The 14,755-nt window shown below is 41.2% G+C and overlaps 1 protein-coding gene across 2 annotated transcripts in view; it reads left to right on the forward strand.

The window, feature by feature from the left end:
* Nucleotides 1-14,755, forward strand: part of COL5A3 (collagen type V alpha 3 chain) — a 305,521-nt gene that overhangs the window by 105,512 nt on the left and 185,254 nt on the right. For both annotated transcript variants that reach the window (XM_069767069.1, XM_069767070.1), the window contains exon 3: nucleotides 13,515-13,728. In XM_069767069.1, coding sequence (XP_069623170.1) covers nucleotides 13,515-13,728 — 214 coding nt within the window. The remainder of the gene's footprint in view (nucleotides 1-13,514; nucleotides 13,729-14,755) is intronic.

Genomic DNA, 14,755 nt, shown 5'->3' on the forward strand with positions numbered 1-14,755 from the left:
CAAATAATACCACCCCATAATGACCAAGTATAAAAACAATACTGTATTCAAATAATAGCACCCTAGTGCAAAATAATACCACCCTATAGTACTCAAATAATACCACCTTGCAGTGACCAAATAATACCATAATACAGTGCACAAATAATACCACCAGACAGTTTAAATAATATCAACATATAGTGCTCAAATAATACGAACATCCATGGCTCAATTAATACCAACATGTATTGCTAAAATGATATCACCATTCACTGTTAAATAAGGTCAACACACAGTGCTTAAATAATGACCATAGAGTACTCAAATAATACCACCTTACAGTGCTCAAATACCACCATACAATGACCAAATAATACCACAACATAGTACTCAAATAATATCACCATACAGTGCCCAAACAATACCACAATATAGTACTCAAATAATATCACCATATAGTGTTCAAATAATACCACCATACAGTGCTCAAATAATACCACAATATAGTAGTCACATAATGCCACCGTACAGTGCTCAAAATATACCACTATATAGTACTCAAATAATATCACAATACAATGACCAAATAATACCACAACATAGTACTCAAATAATATCACCATACAGTGTTCAAATAATACCACAATATAGTACTCAAATAATGTCATGGTACAGTGCTCAAATAATACCACTATACAGTGTTTAAATAATACTACTATATAGTACTCAAATAATGTCACTGTACAGTGCTCAAATAATACCACTATAAAGTACTCAAATAATACCACCATACAATGACCAAATAATACCACAATATAGTACTCAAATAATATCACCATACAATGACCAAATAATACCACAACATTGTACTCAGATAATACCACCGTACAGTGCCCAAATAATACCACAATATAGTACTCGAATAAAATCACCATACAGTGTTCAAATAATACCACAATATAATGCTCAAATAATACAACCATACAATGACCAAATAATACCACAATATAGTATTCAAATAATATCACCATACAATGACCAAATAATACCACAACATAGTACTCAATTAATATTGCCATGCAATGACCAAATAATACCACAACATAATATTCAAATAGTACCACCATACAGTGCCCAAATAACACCACAATATAGTACCGTACATAAATAATATCACCATGCAATGACCAAATAACACCACAATATAGTACTTAAATAATATCACCATACAATGACCAAATAATACCACAACAAAGTACTCAGATAATACCACCATACAATGCCCAAATAATACCACAATATAGTACTCACATAATATCACCATACAGTGTTCAAATAATACCACAATATAATGCTCAAATAATACGACCATAGAATGACAAAATAATACCAAAATATAGTATTTAAATAATATCCCCATACAATGACCAAATAATACCACAACATAGTACTCAAATAATACTGCCATACAATGACCAAATGATACCACAACATAGTACTCAAATAGTACCACCATACAGTGCCCAAATAACACCACAATATAGTACTCAAATATTATCACCATACAGTGTTCAAATAATACCACCATAAATGACCAAATAATACCACCACATAGTACTCAAATAATACATTAATACAGTGAACAAATACGGAAATACTACAATACAGTACTCAATGTGGAACAGGTGACATATATTTGCCGAGTGGATGAATGGTAGACCATTTGGAAAGCACTGAAAACCAAAGGGAGAACACTGAACATATGGTCCAAGCAGGAAAAGTGGAACAAATGATAAAATGATAGAGGGATAAAATTACCTTTATTAGACAAGAGTGGTATATGGTAGTATAGCATTACATGCAAAGAGGTGCCCATACTTGCATAAAAAAAAATTTAGACACAAGATAAAATTACAATAAAAAACAAAACCGGGCCACTAAATAGAAATATAAATCAATTCCTATAAGCCTTATATTAGCTATAGATATGAAGGCATCACCGTGGATTATAGGGTTCACCAGATCAAGACTCAAGATCATGTGTGCCTGAAATGAGAAAGGGCGTAGAGTGGTGTGTCGCACAGAGCAGGATGAGAAGACGCTATACGTTATAAAGGAGTGATGAATATATGTAACAGAAATGGGTGTCAACCAAAAAATTATAGTTTAATTTTCTGAATTAACAAAATTTATGAACAAGAGAGGAATCTGACCACATGAACATTTGTCTTGAAAACAGCTTCAAATCTTTTTGATAAATTTGCGCACAATTTTTGAAGGGACTTGTCAAGACAGTTGTTCCAAGCATTTTGAAGACCTAATCACAGATCTTCCGTGGATGCAAGTCCTTCTGTCTCTTCATGTGACCCCAGATAGACTGGATGATGATGAGATCAGGGCTCTGCGGGGTCCGGATCATCACCTCCACGACTCCTTGATCTTAATGACATCGGCTGGATGTTTGGGGATGGTTTTCTGCTTTTACAGCCAGTTAGATGCCTCCTTGATGATATTACATGATGGATAAGTATCTGCCTGGATTTCTCAGTATTAATCCTGATCAAATCCCTAACTAAATTTGATGAAATACAGCCGTGAATTTGCAAAGAACCTCTACTGTGCTTCACTGTTCCTGCAGACACTCATTATTGTTCTTCTCTCCAGCCCTTTGGTGAACAAATTAACTTCTGTTACAGCCAAATATATCAAATTTTGACTTGTCAGTCCAGAGCACCTGCTGCCATTTGTCTGCATAGCAGGTCCTATGTTTTTGTGCATAGTTTAGTCACTTGGCCTGTTTTCCATGTCAATGTCATGTTTATTTTTGGCTGTAATTCTTCCATGAAGATCACTTCTGGCTAGACTTCTCAGAACAGTAGATGGATGTAGCTGGGCCCCACTGGTTGTTGTCAGTTCTAAACTGATGACACTGCTGGACATCTGATTTCAAAGGCAAGTTAGCATGGTGTGTATACGCTGCAGTAAGTATCCTTGACAGACCACAGTGTTTACAGTCCTAGGTGTTGCCAATATCCTGGTGTTTCCTCAAAAGATCTTGAACAGCATATCTTGAAACCCCAGACTGCTTTGACAACTTTGCCGGGGAGAGACATTGCTAGTGCATTATAACTACCTTGTGTCTTGTTGCTGTATTCTGCTTTACCATGGTGTATGACCTGTGGCAGGAAATTGTCTTCTACAACCTCACCTTTGGATCAGAGTTTGTCTGCTCCTCACCCAGTTTTAAGCCTCCTACACTTATTTCCATTACAGTTAATAACTGTGTTTATGACTACAATTGGAATTGATGCCATTTTAAAGGAAAAGGGCGATCACATCAACTATTGGTTTCATTAAGATTATTAACACTTCAATTTTTCCAAACATTCTTACTTTAGAGATTTTTTTTCCCCATCTACCTAGAACATTTGCACAATACTATACATATGAATAGTAAAGAGCTAAATATACATGTGTATGTATAATATGTGGATAAATGTGTATATGTACACTGCTCAAAAAAATAAAGGTAACACCTAAACAACACAATGTAACTCCAAATCAGTCACACTTCTGTGAAATCAGCTTGTCCCGATATGAAGCGACACTGATTGTGAATTACCATATTTTTCGGACTATAAGACGCACCGGACCATAAGACGCACCCCAAATTTGGGGTGAAAATTGCAGAAAAAAAGATTTTTTATAAGATGGGGGTCCGTCTTATTGTCCGAATGTACAGTATCTTACCTGAGGGATGGCGGTGGCAGAGCAGGGTCACAGGAGGCATGGTGTCGGCAGAGGTGGGGTGATGCGGTGTGGCGTTCACCTGAGCAGGGTCCCTTCCTGCTTAGGTGGGCGATGCCACGGCCTGGTGTCCATGGGAGGGTTGCAGCAGTGATTACCGGCAGAGGTGCTGGGCTGAGGAGGTGCTGGGCTGAGGAGGTGCTGGGCTGAGGAGGTGCTGGGTTGAGGAGGTGCTGTGAGAGGGGTCCTGGGCTGAGGAGGTGCTGGGCTGAGGAGGTGCTGGGCTGAGGAGGTGCTGGGCTGAGGTGGTGCTGTGAGAGGGGTCCCGGGCTGAGGAGGTGATGTGGGAGGGGTCCCTTTCCCCGGTGAGGTGATGCAGCAGCCTGGTAAGCAGCAGAGCCGGGTGAATCCTGTTGTTATCGGTGGGGGCGGCCATCTTCCTGAAGCCGCGCGTGCGCAGATGAAGCGCTCTGCTTCCCGGAGCTTCATGAAAATGGCCGCGGGAGGCCGTGCGTGCGCAGATGAAGATTGCGGCGGCCATTTTCCTGAAGCCCCGGGAAGCAGAGCGCTTCATCTGCGCACGCGCGGCTTCAGGAAGATGGCCGCCCCCACCGATAACAACAGGATTCACCCGACTCTGCTGCTTACCGGGCTGCTGCATCACCTCACCGGAGAAAGGGACCCCGCTTACTGCGCCTCCTCATCCCTGCACCTCTGCCGCCATGGTAAGCCTGCATTGCGACTATTAGACGCACCCCCAATTTCCCCCCCCTTTTTTGGGGGGGAAAAGTGCGTCTTGTACAGGTCCTTCTCAAAAAATTAGCATATAGTGTTAAATTTCATTATTTACCATAATGTAATGATTACAATTAAACTTTCATATATTATAGATTCATTATCCACCAACTGAAATTTGTCAGGTCTTTTATTGTTTCAATACTGATGATTTTGGCATACAACTCCTGATAACCCAAAAAACCTGTCTCAATAAATTAGCATATCAAGAAAAGGTTCTCTAAACGACCTATTACCCTAATCTTCTGAATCAACTAATTAACTCTAAACACATGCAAAAGATACCTGAGGCTTTTATAAACTCCCTGCCTGGTTCATTACTCAAAACCCCCATCATGGGTAAGACTAGCGACCTGACAGATGTCAAGAAGGCCATCATTGACACCCTCAAGCAAGAGGGTAAGACCCAGAAAGAAATTTCTCAACAAATAGGCTGTTCCCAGAGTGCTGTATCAAGGCACCTCAATGGTAAGTCTGTTGGAAGGAAACAATGTGGCAGAAAACGCTGTACAACGAGAAGAGGAGACCGGACCCTGAGGAAGATTGTGGAGAAGGACCGATTCCAGACCTTGGGGAACCTGAGGAAGCAGTGGACTGAGTCTGGTGTGGAAACATCCAGAGCCACCGTGCACAGGCGTGTGCAGGAAACGGGCTACAGGTGCCGCATTCCCCAGGTAAAGCCACTTTTGAACCATAAACAGCGGCAGAGGCGCCTGACCTGGGCTACAGAGAAGCAGCACTGGACTGTTGCTAAGTGGTCCCAAGTACTTTTTTCTGATGAAAGCAAATTTTGCATGTCATTCGGAAATCAAGGTGCCAGAGTCTGGAGGAAGACTGGGGAGAAGGAAATGCCAAAATGCCTGAAGTCCAGTGTCAAGTACCCACAGTCAGTGATGGTGTGGGGTGCCATGTCAGCTGCTGGTGTTGGTCCACTGTGTTTCATCAAGGGCAGGGTCAATGCAGCTAGCAATCAGGAGATTTTGGAGCACTTCATGCTTCCATCGGCTGAAATGCTTTATGGAGATGAAGATTTCATTTTTCAGCACGACCTGGCACCTGCTCACAGTGCCAAAACCACTGGTAAATGGTTTACTGACCATGGTATTACTGTGCTCAATTAGCCTGCCAACTCTCCTGACCTGAACCCCATAGAGAATCTGTGGGATATTGTGAAGAGAAAGTTGAGAGACGCAAGACCCAACACTCTGGATGAGCTTAAGGCCGCTTTTGAAGCATCCTGGGCCTCCATAACATCTCAGCAGTGTCACAGGCTGATTGCCTCCATGCCACGTCGCATTGAAGCAGTCATTTCTGCCAAAGGATTCCCGACCAAGTATTGAGTGCATAACTGAACATTATTATTTGATGGTATTTTTGTTTGTTATTAAAAAACACTTTTATTTGATTGGATGGGTGAAATATGCTAATTTATTGAGACAGTTTTTTTGGGTTATCAGGAGTTGTATGCCAAAATCATCAGTATTGAAACAATAAAAGACCTGACAAATTTCAGTTGGTGGATAATGAATCTATAATATATGAAAGTTTAATTGTAATCATTACATTATGGTAAATAATGAAATTTAACACTATATGCTAATTTTTTGAGAAGGACCTGTAGTCCGAAAAATACGATAATTTATCCTTCAATTGTGCAAATGGAACAGACAACAGGTAGAAATGATCGGCAATTAGCAAGACAACCCCTATAAAGGAGTGGTTCTGCAGGGGGTGACCACAGACCATTTTTCTGTTCTCATGCTTTTTGGCTGTTGTTTTGGTCACTTTTGCATTTTGTCATTGCCCTCACCCCTAGAGGTACTGTACAGTAGCATGAGGTGGTGCCAACAACCCACAGAAGTTGCTCAGGTAGTGCAGCTCATCCAAGGAGGCACATCAATGCGAGCTATGGCAAGAAGGGTAGCTGTGACTGTCAGCGTAATGTCCAGAGAATGGAACAGATACCAGAAGACAGGCCAGTACACCAGGAGATGTGGAGGGATTCGTAGGAGGGCAACAACCCAGTAGCAGGACTGCTTCCTACTCCTTTGTGCAAGGAGAAGCGCCAGATCCCTGCAAAATGACCTCCAGCAGGCCACTAACATCCATGTATCTGCTTAAAATGTCAAAAACAGACTTCATCAGGGTGGCATGAGGGCCCGACTTCCACAAGTGAATGTTGTGCTTACAGCCTAAAACTGTAAAGCGTGGCAGTATTCAGGTCTGTGTGTGGCTAGGGAATTTGAACTCAGCTTCCCAAAGATGTAATAAACCACAGAAAATGTAAGTTTTATGGGGGGTGCAATCACTTTTTCACACAGGGCCCTGTAGGTTTGGATTTCTTTTTCCCTTAATAATCAAGATCTTCATTTAAAAACTGCATTTTGTGTTTACTTGTGTTATCTTTGTCTAATATTTATATGTGTTTTGTGATCTGAAACATTTACATGTGACAAACATGCAAAAGAATAGGAAATCAGGAAGGGGGCAAAGACTTTTTTTTTTTGGATTGAGACATATAAGAAGGTCATTAAACATGGAATAGTAGTGGAAGTGTTAATCCTTCCCTAACGATACAAGAGCAAAGATTCCCTGGCTGAGATCATCCATGCACTGCACAGATGGGTTCATAATTTCAGTGAGGTGGGGACCATATGAAACCTTATTTCTCCTGCAGCAGTGGAATGACTTTGCATGGATGATTTTCAAATGTACGAAAAAATATCAATTATATAAAGTGCCTTGAAAAAGTTTTCATACATTCTGCACTTTTCCACATTTTTTCATGTTACACCCACAAACTTAAATGTATTTTATTAGGATTTTATGTGATACCAGCAAAAAGTAGCAAGTATTTGTGAGGGGTAAAGGAAAATATACAGGGTTTTCTAATTATGTTCCAAATCTAAATCTGAAAATTGTGACGTGCATTTGTATTCAGCCCCCCTGATTCAATATTTTGTAGGACCATCTTTTGCTGCAATTACCGCTGCAAGTCTTTTGGGGTCTGTCTCCAACAGCTTTGCACGTCTAGGGGCTGAAATGTTTGCCCCTTCTTCTTTGCAGACTCTCTCGCTCGGGGAGATTGGATAGAGGCATCTGCGAACACCAATTTTGTCCTGCTGGAAGGTGAATCTACACCCCAGTCTCAAGTATTTTGCAGCTTCTAACAGGTTTTCCTTCAGTATTGCCTTGCATCCTTGTATTTAACTCCATCCATCTTCCCATCAACTCAGACCAGTTTTCCTGTCCCTGCTGAAACAAAAACCTCCCCACGGCATGATGCTGCCACCACCATGTGTGATGGTAGGGATGGTGTTTTCACATAGCGTTTTGCACTTAGCCCAAAAAGTTTTTGGTGATCTCATTTGACCAGAACATATTCTTCTGCCCACTGTGTCCCCTACATAATTTTCTGCAAACTGTAAATGGGACTTATGGCTTGCTTTCAAAAATGTCTTTCTTCTTGCCACTATTCCATATAGACCAGATTTGTGTAGTATACAAAAAATAGTTGTCCTGTGGACAGATGCTTCCATCTGAGCTGTTGATCTCTGCAGATCCTTCAGAGTGACCATGGGCCTCTCGGCTGCTTCTCTAGTTAGTGCTTTTCTTGCTTGGATATCAGTTTAGGTGGACAGCCATGTGTTGGCAGGTTTTCAGGTGTGCCATACTTCATCCATTTTCTGGATGATGGATTGAACAGTTCTCGGTGAGATGTTCAGAGCTTGGTCTATTTTTTTAAAAGCCTAAGGCTGGTTTGACACTTGCGTTTCAAAACGCATGCGTTTTTAAAAAAAACGCATGGTAAAAAAACGCATGTAAACGCTGCGTTTTTTTGACGCATGCATTTTTGCATGTGGTGAAAAAACGCGGCGTTTTGACACATTTACATGCGTTTTTTCATGCGTTTGCGTTTTTTAAGCGCATGCAGATAAATGTGTGACAGCTGCCAATCATCAAAATAAAGCAAAAAACCCACTATAAACAGAAAGAGCTAGGGTTAGGGTTAGGGGTAGGGTTAGGGGTAGGGATCCTAACCCTAACCCTAAAGGGATCCAAACCCTAACCCTACCCCTAACCCTACCCCTAACCCTAAAGGGATCCTAACCCTAACCCTACCCCTAACCCTACCCCTAACCCTAACCCTACCCTTAAAGGGATTAGGGTTAGGGGTAGGGTTAGGGGTAGGGTTAGGGGTAGGGTTAGGGTTAGTGTTAGGATCCCTTTAGGGTTAGGGTTAGGGGTAGGGTTAGGGTTAGGGTTAGGGGTAGGATCCCTTTATCAATTTTATGGTGTGGGGTGGTTTATCAGTGTTTTTTTTATTTTTTAAATGCATGCGTTTTTAACGCATGCAAACGCATGTGGTTAAAAACGCATGCATTTACATAGACAGCAAATCATTTTTTTGCCGCAAAAAAAGCATGCTTTTTTGCGGCAAAAAAGCGCAGCTAAAAATACTACATGTTGCATTTCTGCAACACAACGCATGCGTTGCAAAAACGCATCAAAACGCATACAAAAAACGCATGCGTTTTTAATGTTAAATATAGGGAAAAAACGCATGCGGTTTTTTTTTTGCGTTTTTTTACCGCAAAAACGCAAAAAAAAAAAATGCAAATGTGAAACCACCCAAACCCTGCTTTACACTTCTTGACAACTTTATCCTTGATCTTTCTGGTGGGTTCCTTGGTTTTCATGATGCTGTTTAATCCCTAATGTTCTCAAACAAACCTCTGAGGCCTTCACAGAACAGCTGAGAATAAATTACACACAGGTGGACTCAATTTACTAATTACCGTATGTGACTTCTGGAGGCAATTGGGCTCTCAGGGTTTTTTTAGTAGGTTTATTAGGGGGTTGAATACAAATGCAAATGTTGTATGAACAAATGTGGAAAAGTTCACTGGGTATGAATACTTTTTAAGGCACAGTATTTTGCCCAAGGATTAAGATAGATGTAAAACCCGTTCTCAGGTCCCCAAACAATTTTCTAAGGCTATATATACTTGCTGTGTTTTAAACTTAGGCGAACCAGCCAAATTTTTCAAGCAGAAGATGGTTCAGGAGACTCTGAAGTTTTTTTCCTGAAGGGTTTTCAGTCGCTTCATGAATGTTTTTTAATGGTTTCCCATGCTTTTTGTTGTCTTTTTTTTTTGCTCTCGTTTTAAGGTCATTTTTTTTCACTCCATTGAATAACCAAAAAACTACTAGTGGCGGCAAGTCCTTTTAACATAGAAATGCTTATGTTAATTGTTTTGAGCGTTTTCTAATAATTTTTTCAGTCGGTTTCCGTGGTGGAAACTGCTTGAAAAAGACGCTGTTTGTAGTGATGGGCGAACCTGTGGATGATTGGGTCCAGCGGCTTCTGCCGAACTTCTAAAAAAGTTTGGTTTGGGTACCAGAACTGTACCCGAATTAGAACACGGACCCCACTCAGATGAATGGGGGACGCGAACATCTATTGCTTGCCATGCTGTCATTTGCATGACAGGGCGGTAAACGCAGGCTCTGATTGGCAGTAAGATCACTTAAAAAGTTTACCGCCAGTTACAGGTGTCGGCTAATAAATGAGTACTACTCCCATCAGTCTACGCCTTCTGTCCTTGAAATCAGCCAGACCTGTGCTATAAATAAATAATAAAAAGAAATGATGTGGGAGGGTCTCTTCTATTTTTTGATAACCAGCGCAGGGAAAACTGACAGCTGCAGGCTGGTATTCTCAGACTGGTAAAGGGACATGGCTATTGCTTACCTCTGCCTAAAAATAGCAGCAAGCAGCTGCCCCAGAAAAGATGCAACTATTAGATGCACCAATTCTGGCACTTTGCCAGACTCTGGCCACTTGCTCTGGTGCGGTGGCAAGAGTGGGGTTGATGTTAGCTGTTTTATGGCAGCTGACATGAAGCACACAGGTTAGTAATAGAGATTTCTAACTCCTCAGTTAATTTGTAAATAAGACACATCCAGAAAAAAAATCTTTATTTGAAAGAAAGACACAGACTCTTTGATTTGAAATAAAAATAAAAAGTATAGTTATACTCACCCTATGCCTATTCAATTGAAGTCCTTGTCCCCTGTAAAAAAAAAACAGAAAATAATAAACAACAAAATACACACCTTATGCCTAATTTACCGATGCCCATGTCCTCTGTAAAAAAAAATAAAAAATAATAAACAATCCTATCCTTTACCTGTCCAAAGTGAAGATAATCCATACTGTTCCACGATGATTCAGACAATTTGGATCAGTGATGCGACTGCTATCCCCGCCAGCCGGCACACACTGACAGGAGTGTGATTTCTCCTGCAGTGTGTAGCGCTGAGCTGCCTTGAGAAAGTTCAGTGGAGTTTAAACCAGGTGAACCCCGGTGACCCAACTTACAGCATCGCTCACTGCATGAGAATGTTCTCACGCAGCAGTGCCATAAGTAATGTCACCGTGGTTCAGATATAAACTCCCGTGAACTTTCTCAAGGGAGCTCAGTACTAAATACTGACAAGAGCGAATATGCTCCTGTCAGTGTGTGCCGGCTGGCAGGAATAGCGGTCACATCACTGATGTGACCGCTATACGAATCATCCGGATCGTCATGGGACAGTATGGATTATCTTCACATCAGACAGATGAGGGATATGGTTGTTTATTATTTTTATTTTTTATAGGGAATATGGGTATCACTGGATTAGGCGTAAGGTGAGCATTTTCCATTTTTTTACAGGGGACAAGTGCTTCAATGGAATAGGAGTAAAGTGAGTATAACTTTGTTTTTAATTTTTAAAGAAATGTGTAAAACAGGGTGTTGATTTTTATTTCAAATAAAGGATTTTATTCTTGCTATATGTTTATTTCCAAATTTATTATGGTGTTAGTAATTTGGGTGTCCTATAGATGCCTTTCCATTACTAACTTCTGAGCTTGATGTCACCTGACAAAACAAAAGTGACATTAACCCCACAAATATTACCCCATTTGCAACCACCAAAGGGCAAGTGGGGAGAGCTAGGTTAAGTGCCAGATTTGGCACATCTTATTGAGGCGCCATTTCTCGGGCAGCTGATATTCTTTACCTGGGAGGAGTGCCAATTTCCCTGACCCCTTCCCTGGCTATTAATATCAGTCCACAGCTATCTGTTTAGCCTATCCTGGTTTGAAATGATGAGAGGGCCCTACGTCATATTAATATGGGATCCCCCATAAAATAACCAGTAAAGGCTAACCAATCAGCTGTGACATGATATTAATAACAACAATTCAGATGATTTGGATAGTGGTCACATCAGTGTTGCGACCGCTATGGCTGACTGCCGGCACACACTGACAGGAGCATAATCGCTCCTGCAGCGTGCAGCACTGAGCTGCCATGATGAAGTTTACCAGAGTTCATAGCTGGGAACTTTCTCATGCAGCGAGCAGCACCATGAGTGAGGTCACCAGGGTTCATCAGGTTTGAACTGTGGTGAACTTTCCCATTGAAGTTCAGCTCTGCATGCTGCAGGAGCGATTACACTCTTGTCAGTGTGTGTTGGCTGGCGGAGATAGTGATTGCATCCCTGACTGCTATCTAGGGTTTTTTTTTACAGGAAACAAGGGCTTCAATTCAATGGGCATACGGTGAGTATAACTGTGCTTTTTTTCAAATAAAGGAGGCTGTGTCTTTCTTTCAAATAAAGGATTTTATCCTGGCTGTGTTTTTTTTTACAAGTAATAAGACACCTCTCCATTACTAACCTGTGAGCTTGATGTCAGCTGCCATAAAACAGCTGACATCAACCCCACAACCATTCTCCCACTTGGCGGGAAAAGCACCAGAACTGACGCACCTAATAGATGTGCCTTTTCTGGGGCAGCTGCAGCTGCTATTTTTAGGCTGGGGGGGCAATATCCATGACCCCTTAGCAGCCTGAGAAAACTTGCACCCAGTTGTCTGCTTTTGCTTGACTTGTTCTCAAAAATGAAGGGAACTCTAAGGTGTTTTTTAAAATGATTTATTTATATCACCGGCACCGGATGATAAATACTCCCATCAGCAGCGCCTGCTCTCTGTGTTTTTGGAGACAGCAGGCGTAGGCTGATGGGAGTAGTACTTTCCCATCAGCTGACACCTGTGACTGGAGGTAAACTTTTAACTGGCAGCCACAGCTGCTGGCTCACGCTGTCATCTGACAGCATGGGAACTGCAGCTCTCCGACCAGTGGTAGTGATCAACATAGGAAACAAAGGATGTTTGGGGTGCCAAACCCAAACATTATCACAGACTTCATGGAGAAATCCGTGTTCGTGGTCTGTACGGACCCAGAACTTTACTGTTTGGGTTCGCCCATCGCTAGTTGTGTGGAAATACCCTCAATAAGCTAATTAAATCTATGACAGCACATTGGGTGATCAAAGCAGCCAATTTCTGGCTGGATTGGCCAACAAAGCAAGCCATGAGTAGTGATAGAGTTCCCAGTGTCTTTTGTTGGGTCTAAACAATGACAATTTTGGCAGAATGCACCTATTGTGCATTTAGTTATATTATATTTACTTATATAGCGCCAACATATTCTGTCGCACTTTCCAGATAGTATCATCACTGTTCCCATTGGAGCTCTCACAATCTACATCCCCTATTAGTATATGTTTGGAGTGTGGGAGGAACCAGAGGAAACTCCTTGCGGATGTTTTCTTAGGTGGGATTTGAACCTGGGACCACAGTGCTGCAAAGAAAAAGTGCTAACCACTGAGCTACCTTGTTTGTCCCATCTTTTATCCAATGTCAGATGTCTGGGGATAGAAGGATTGGGCTCTTGGTTTTCAACATGCCCAATGCTTTTGTTCTCGGAAAAGATAACCCACCGCCAGATGTGTCTGACAGCAGCTAATTCTCCTCTCCCTGCCTAAAATACATACTCAGAATATGGTTAGTTTTTCCTTAACAACAAATGTGTGGAGTGTTTGAAAAACGTATCCAAGAACACTAATATCTTCATTCTATCCATTGGTGCAGATGACCCATTCCCAGAAGACTTCTCCATTCTCATCACTCTCAAAGTCAGGAAGGGAGCCCAGTTCTTCCTGCTCTCCATTTACAATGAAAAGGGGGTCCAACAACTGGGTGTGGAAATTGGACGCTCCCCAGTATTTGTATATGAAGATCAACATGGAAATCCAACCCCCGAGAACTACCCATTCTTCAAGAAGATCAACCTGGCAGATGGCAAGTAAGTAGAGTAATAATACAAGAACGGAGAAATACAGGCTAGTGTTATTTTTCATTTGTGACTTTTGTCTTGGTGGTTGCTCATTTGTCACAAATTACCCTGAATTAAAAGGAATTTGTCATTAGAAAATGATCTGTTGTTTCTATTTCATTTTATAGTAAATGTATTGAAAAAATATAATATATATATTTATATTTCATATTATTACCATATAAAAAATAAAAAAAATCTTACAAAAAATGCTTGATGCATCAGGGTCTATTTGTTTCTATATAAAAGTTATCGGAACTTGCTCTAATTTGGGCAGAGATCATTGTGAATGGTGGATCCTGTGTTTTCTGCTGTATATAGAGGTGTTATTAGTCATTGTACAGGTGGAGGAGGTGAGCTGTGACATCACCTATTGTGAATGGTGGATCCTGTGTTATCTACTGTATATAGAGGTGTTATCAGTCATTGTACAGGAGGAGGAGGTGAGCTGTGATATCACCTATAGTGAATGGTGGATCCTGTGTTTTCTGCTGTACATAGAGGTGTTATCAGTCATTGTACAGGAGGAGGAGGTGAGCTGTGACATCACCTATTGTGAATGGTGGATCCTGTGTTATCTACTGTATATAGAGGTGTTATCAGTCATTGTACAGGAGGAGGAGGTGAGCTGTGACATCACCTATTGTGAATGGTGGATCCAGTGTTATCTACTGTATATAGAGGTGTTATCAGTCATTTTACAGGAGGAGGTGAGCTGTGATATCACCTATTGTGAATGGTGGATCCTGTGTTATCTACTGTATATAGAGGTGTTATCAGTCATTGTACAGGAGGAGGAGGTGAGCTGTGCTATCACCTATTGTGTATGGTGGATCCTGTGTTATCTACTGTATATAGAGGTGTTATCAGTCATTGTACAGGAGGAGGAGGAGGTGAGCTGTGATATCACATATTGTGAATGGTGAATCCTGTGTTATCTACTGTATATAGAGGTGTTATCAGTCATTGTACAGGAGGAGGAGGTGAGCTGTGACAT

This window comes from Ranitomeya imitator, chromosome 4 (genome assembly GCF_032444005.1).
Source record: "Ranitomeya imitator isolate aRanImi1 chromosome 4, aRanImi1.pri, whole genome shotgun sequence".
Taxonomy (NCBI): domain Eukaryota; kingdom Metazoa; phylum Chordata; class Amphibia; order Anura; family Dendrobatidae; genus Ranitomeya; species Ranitomeya imitator.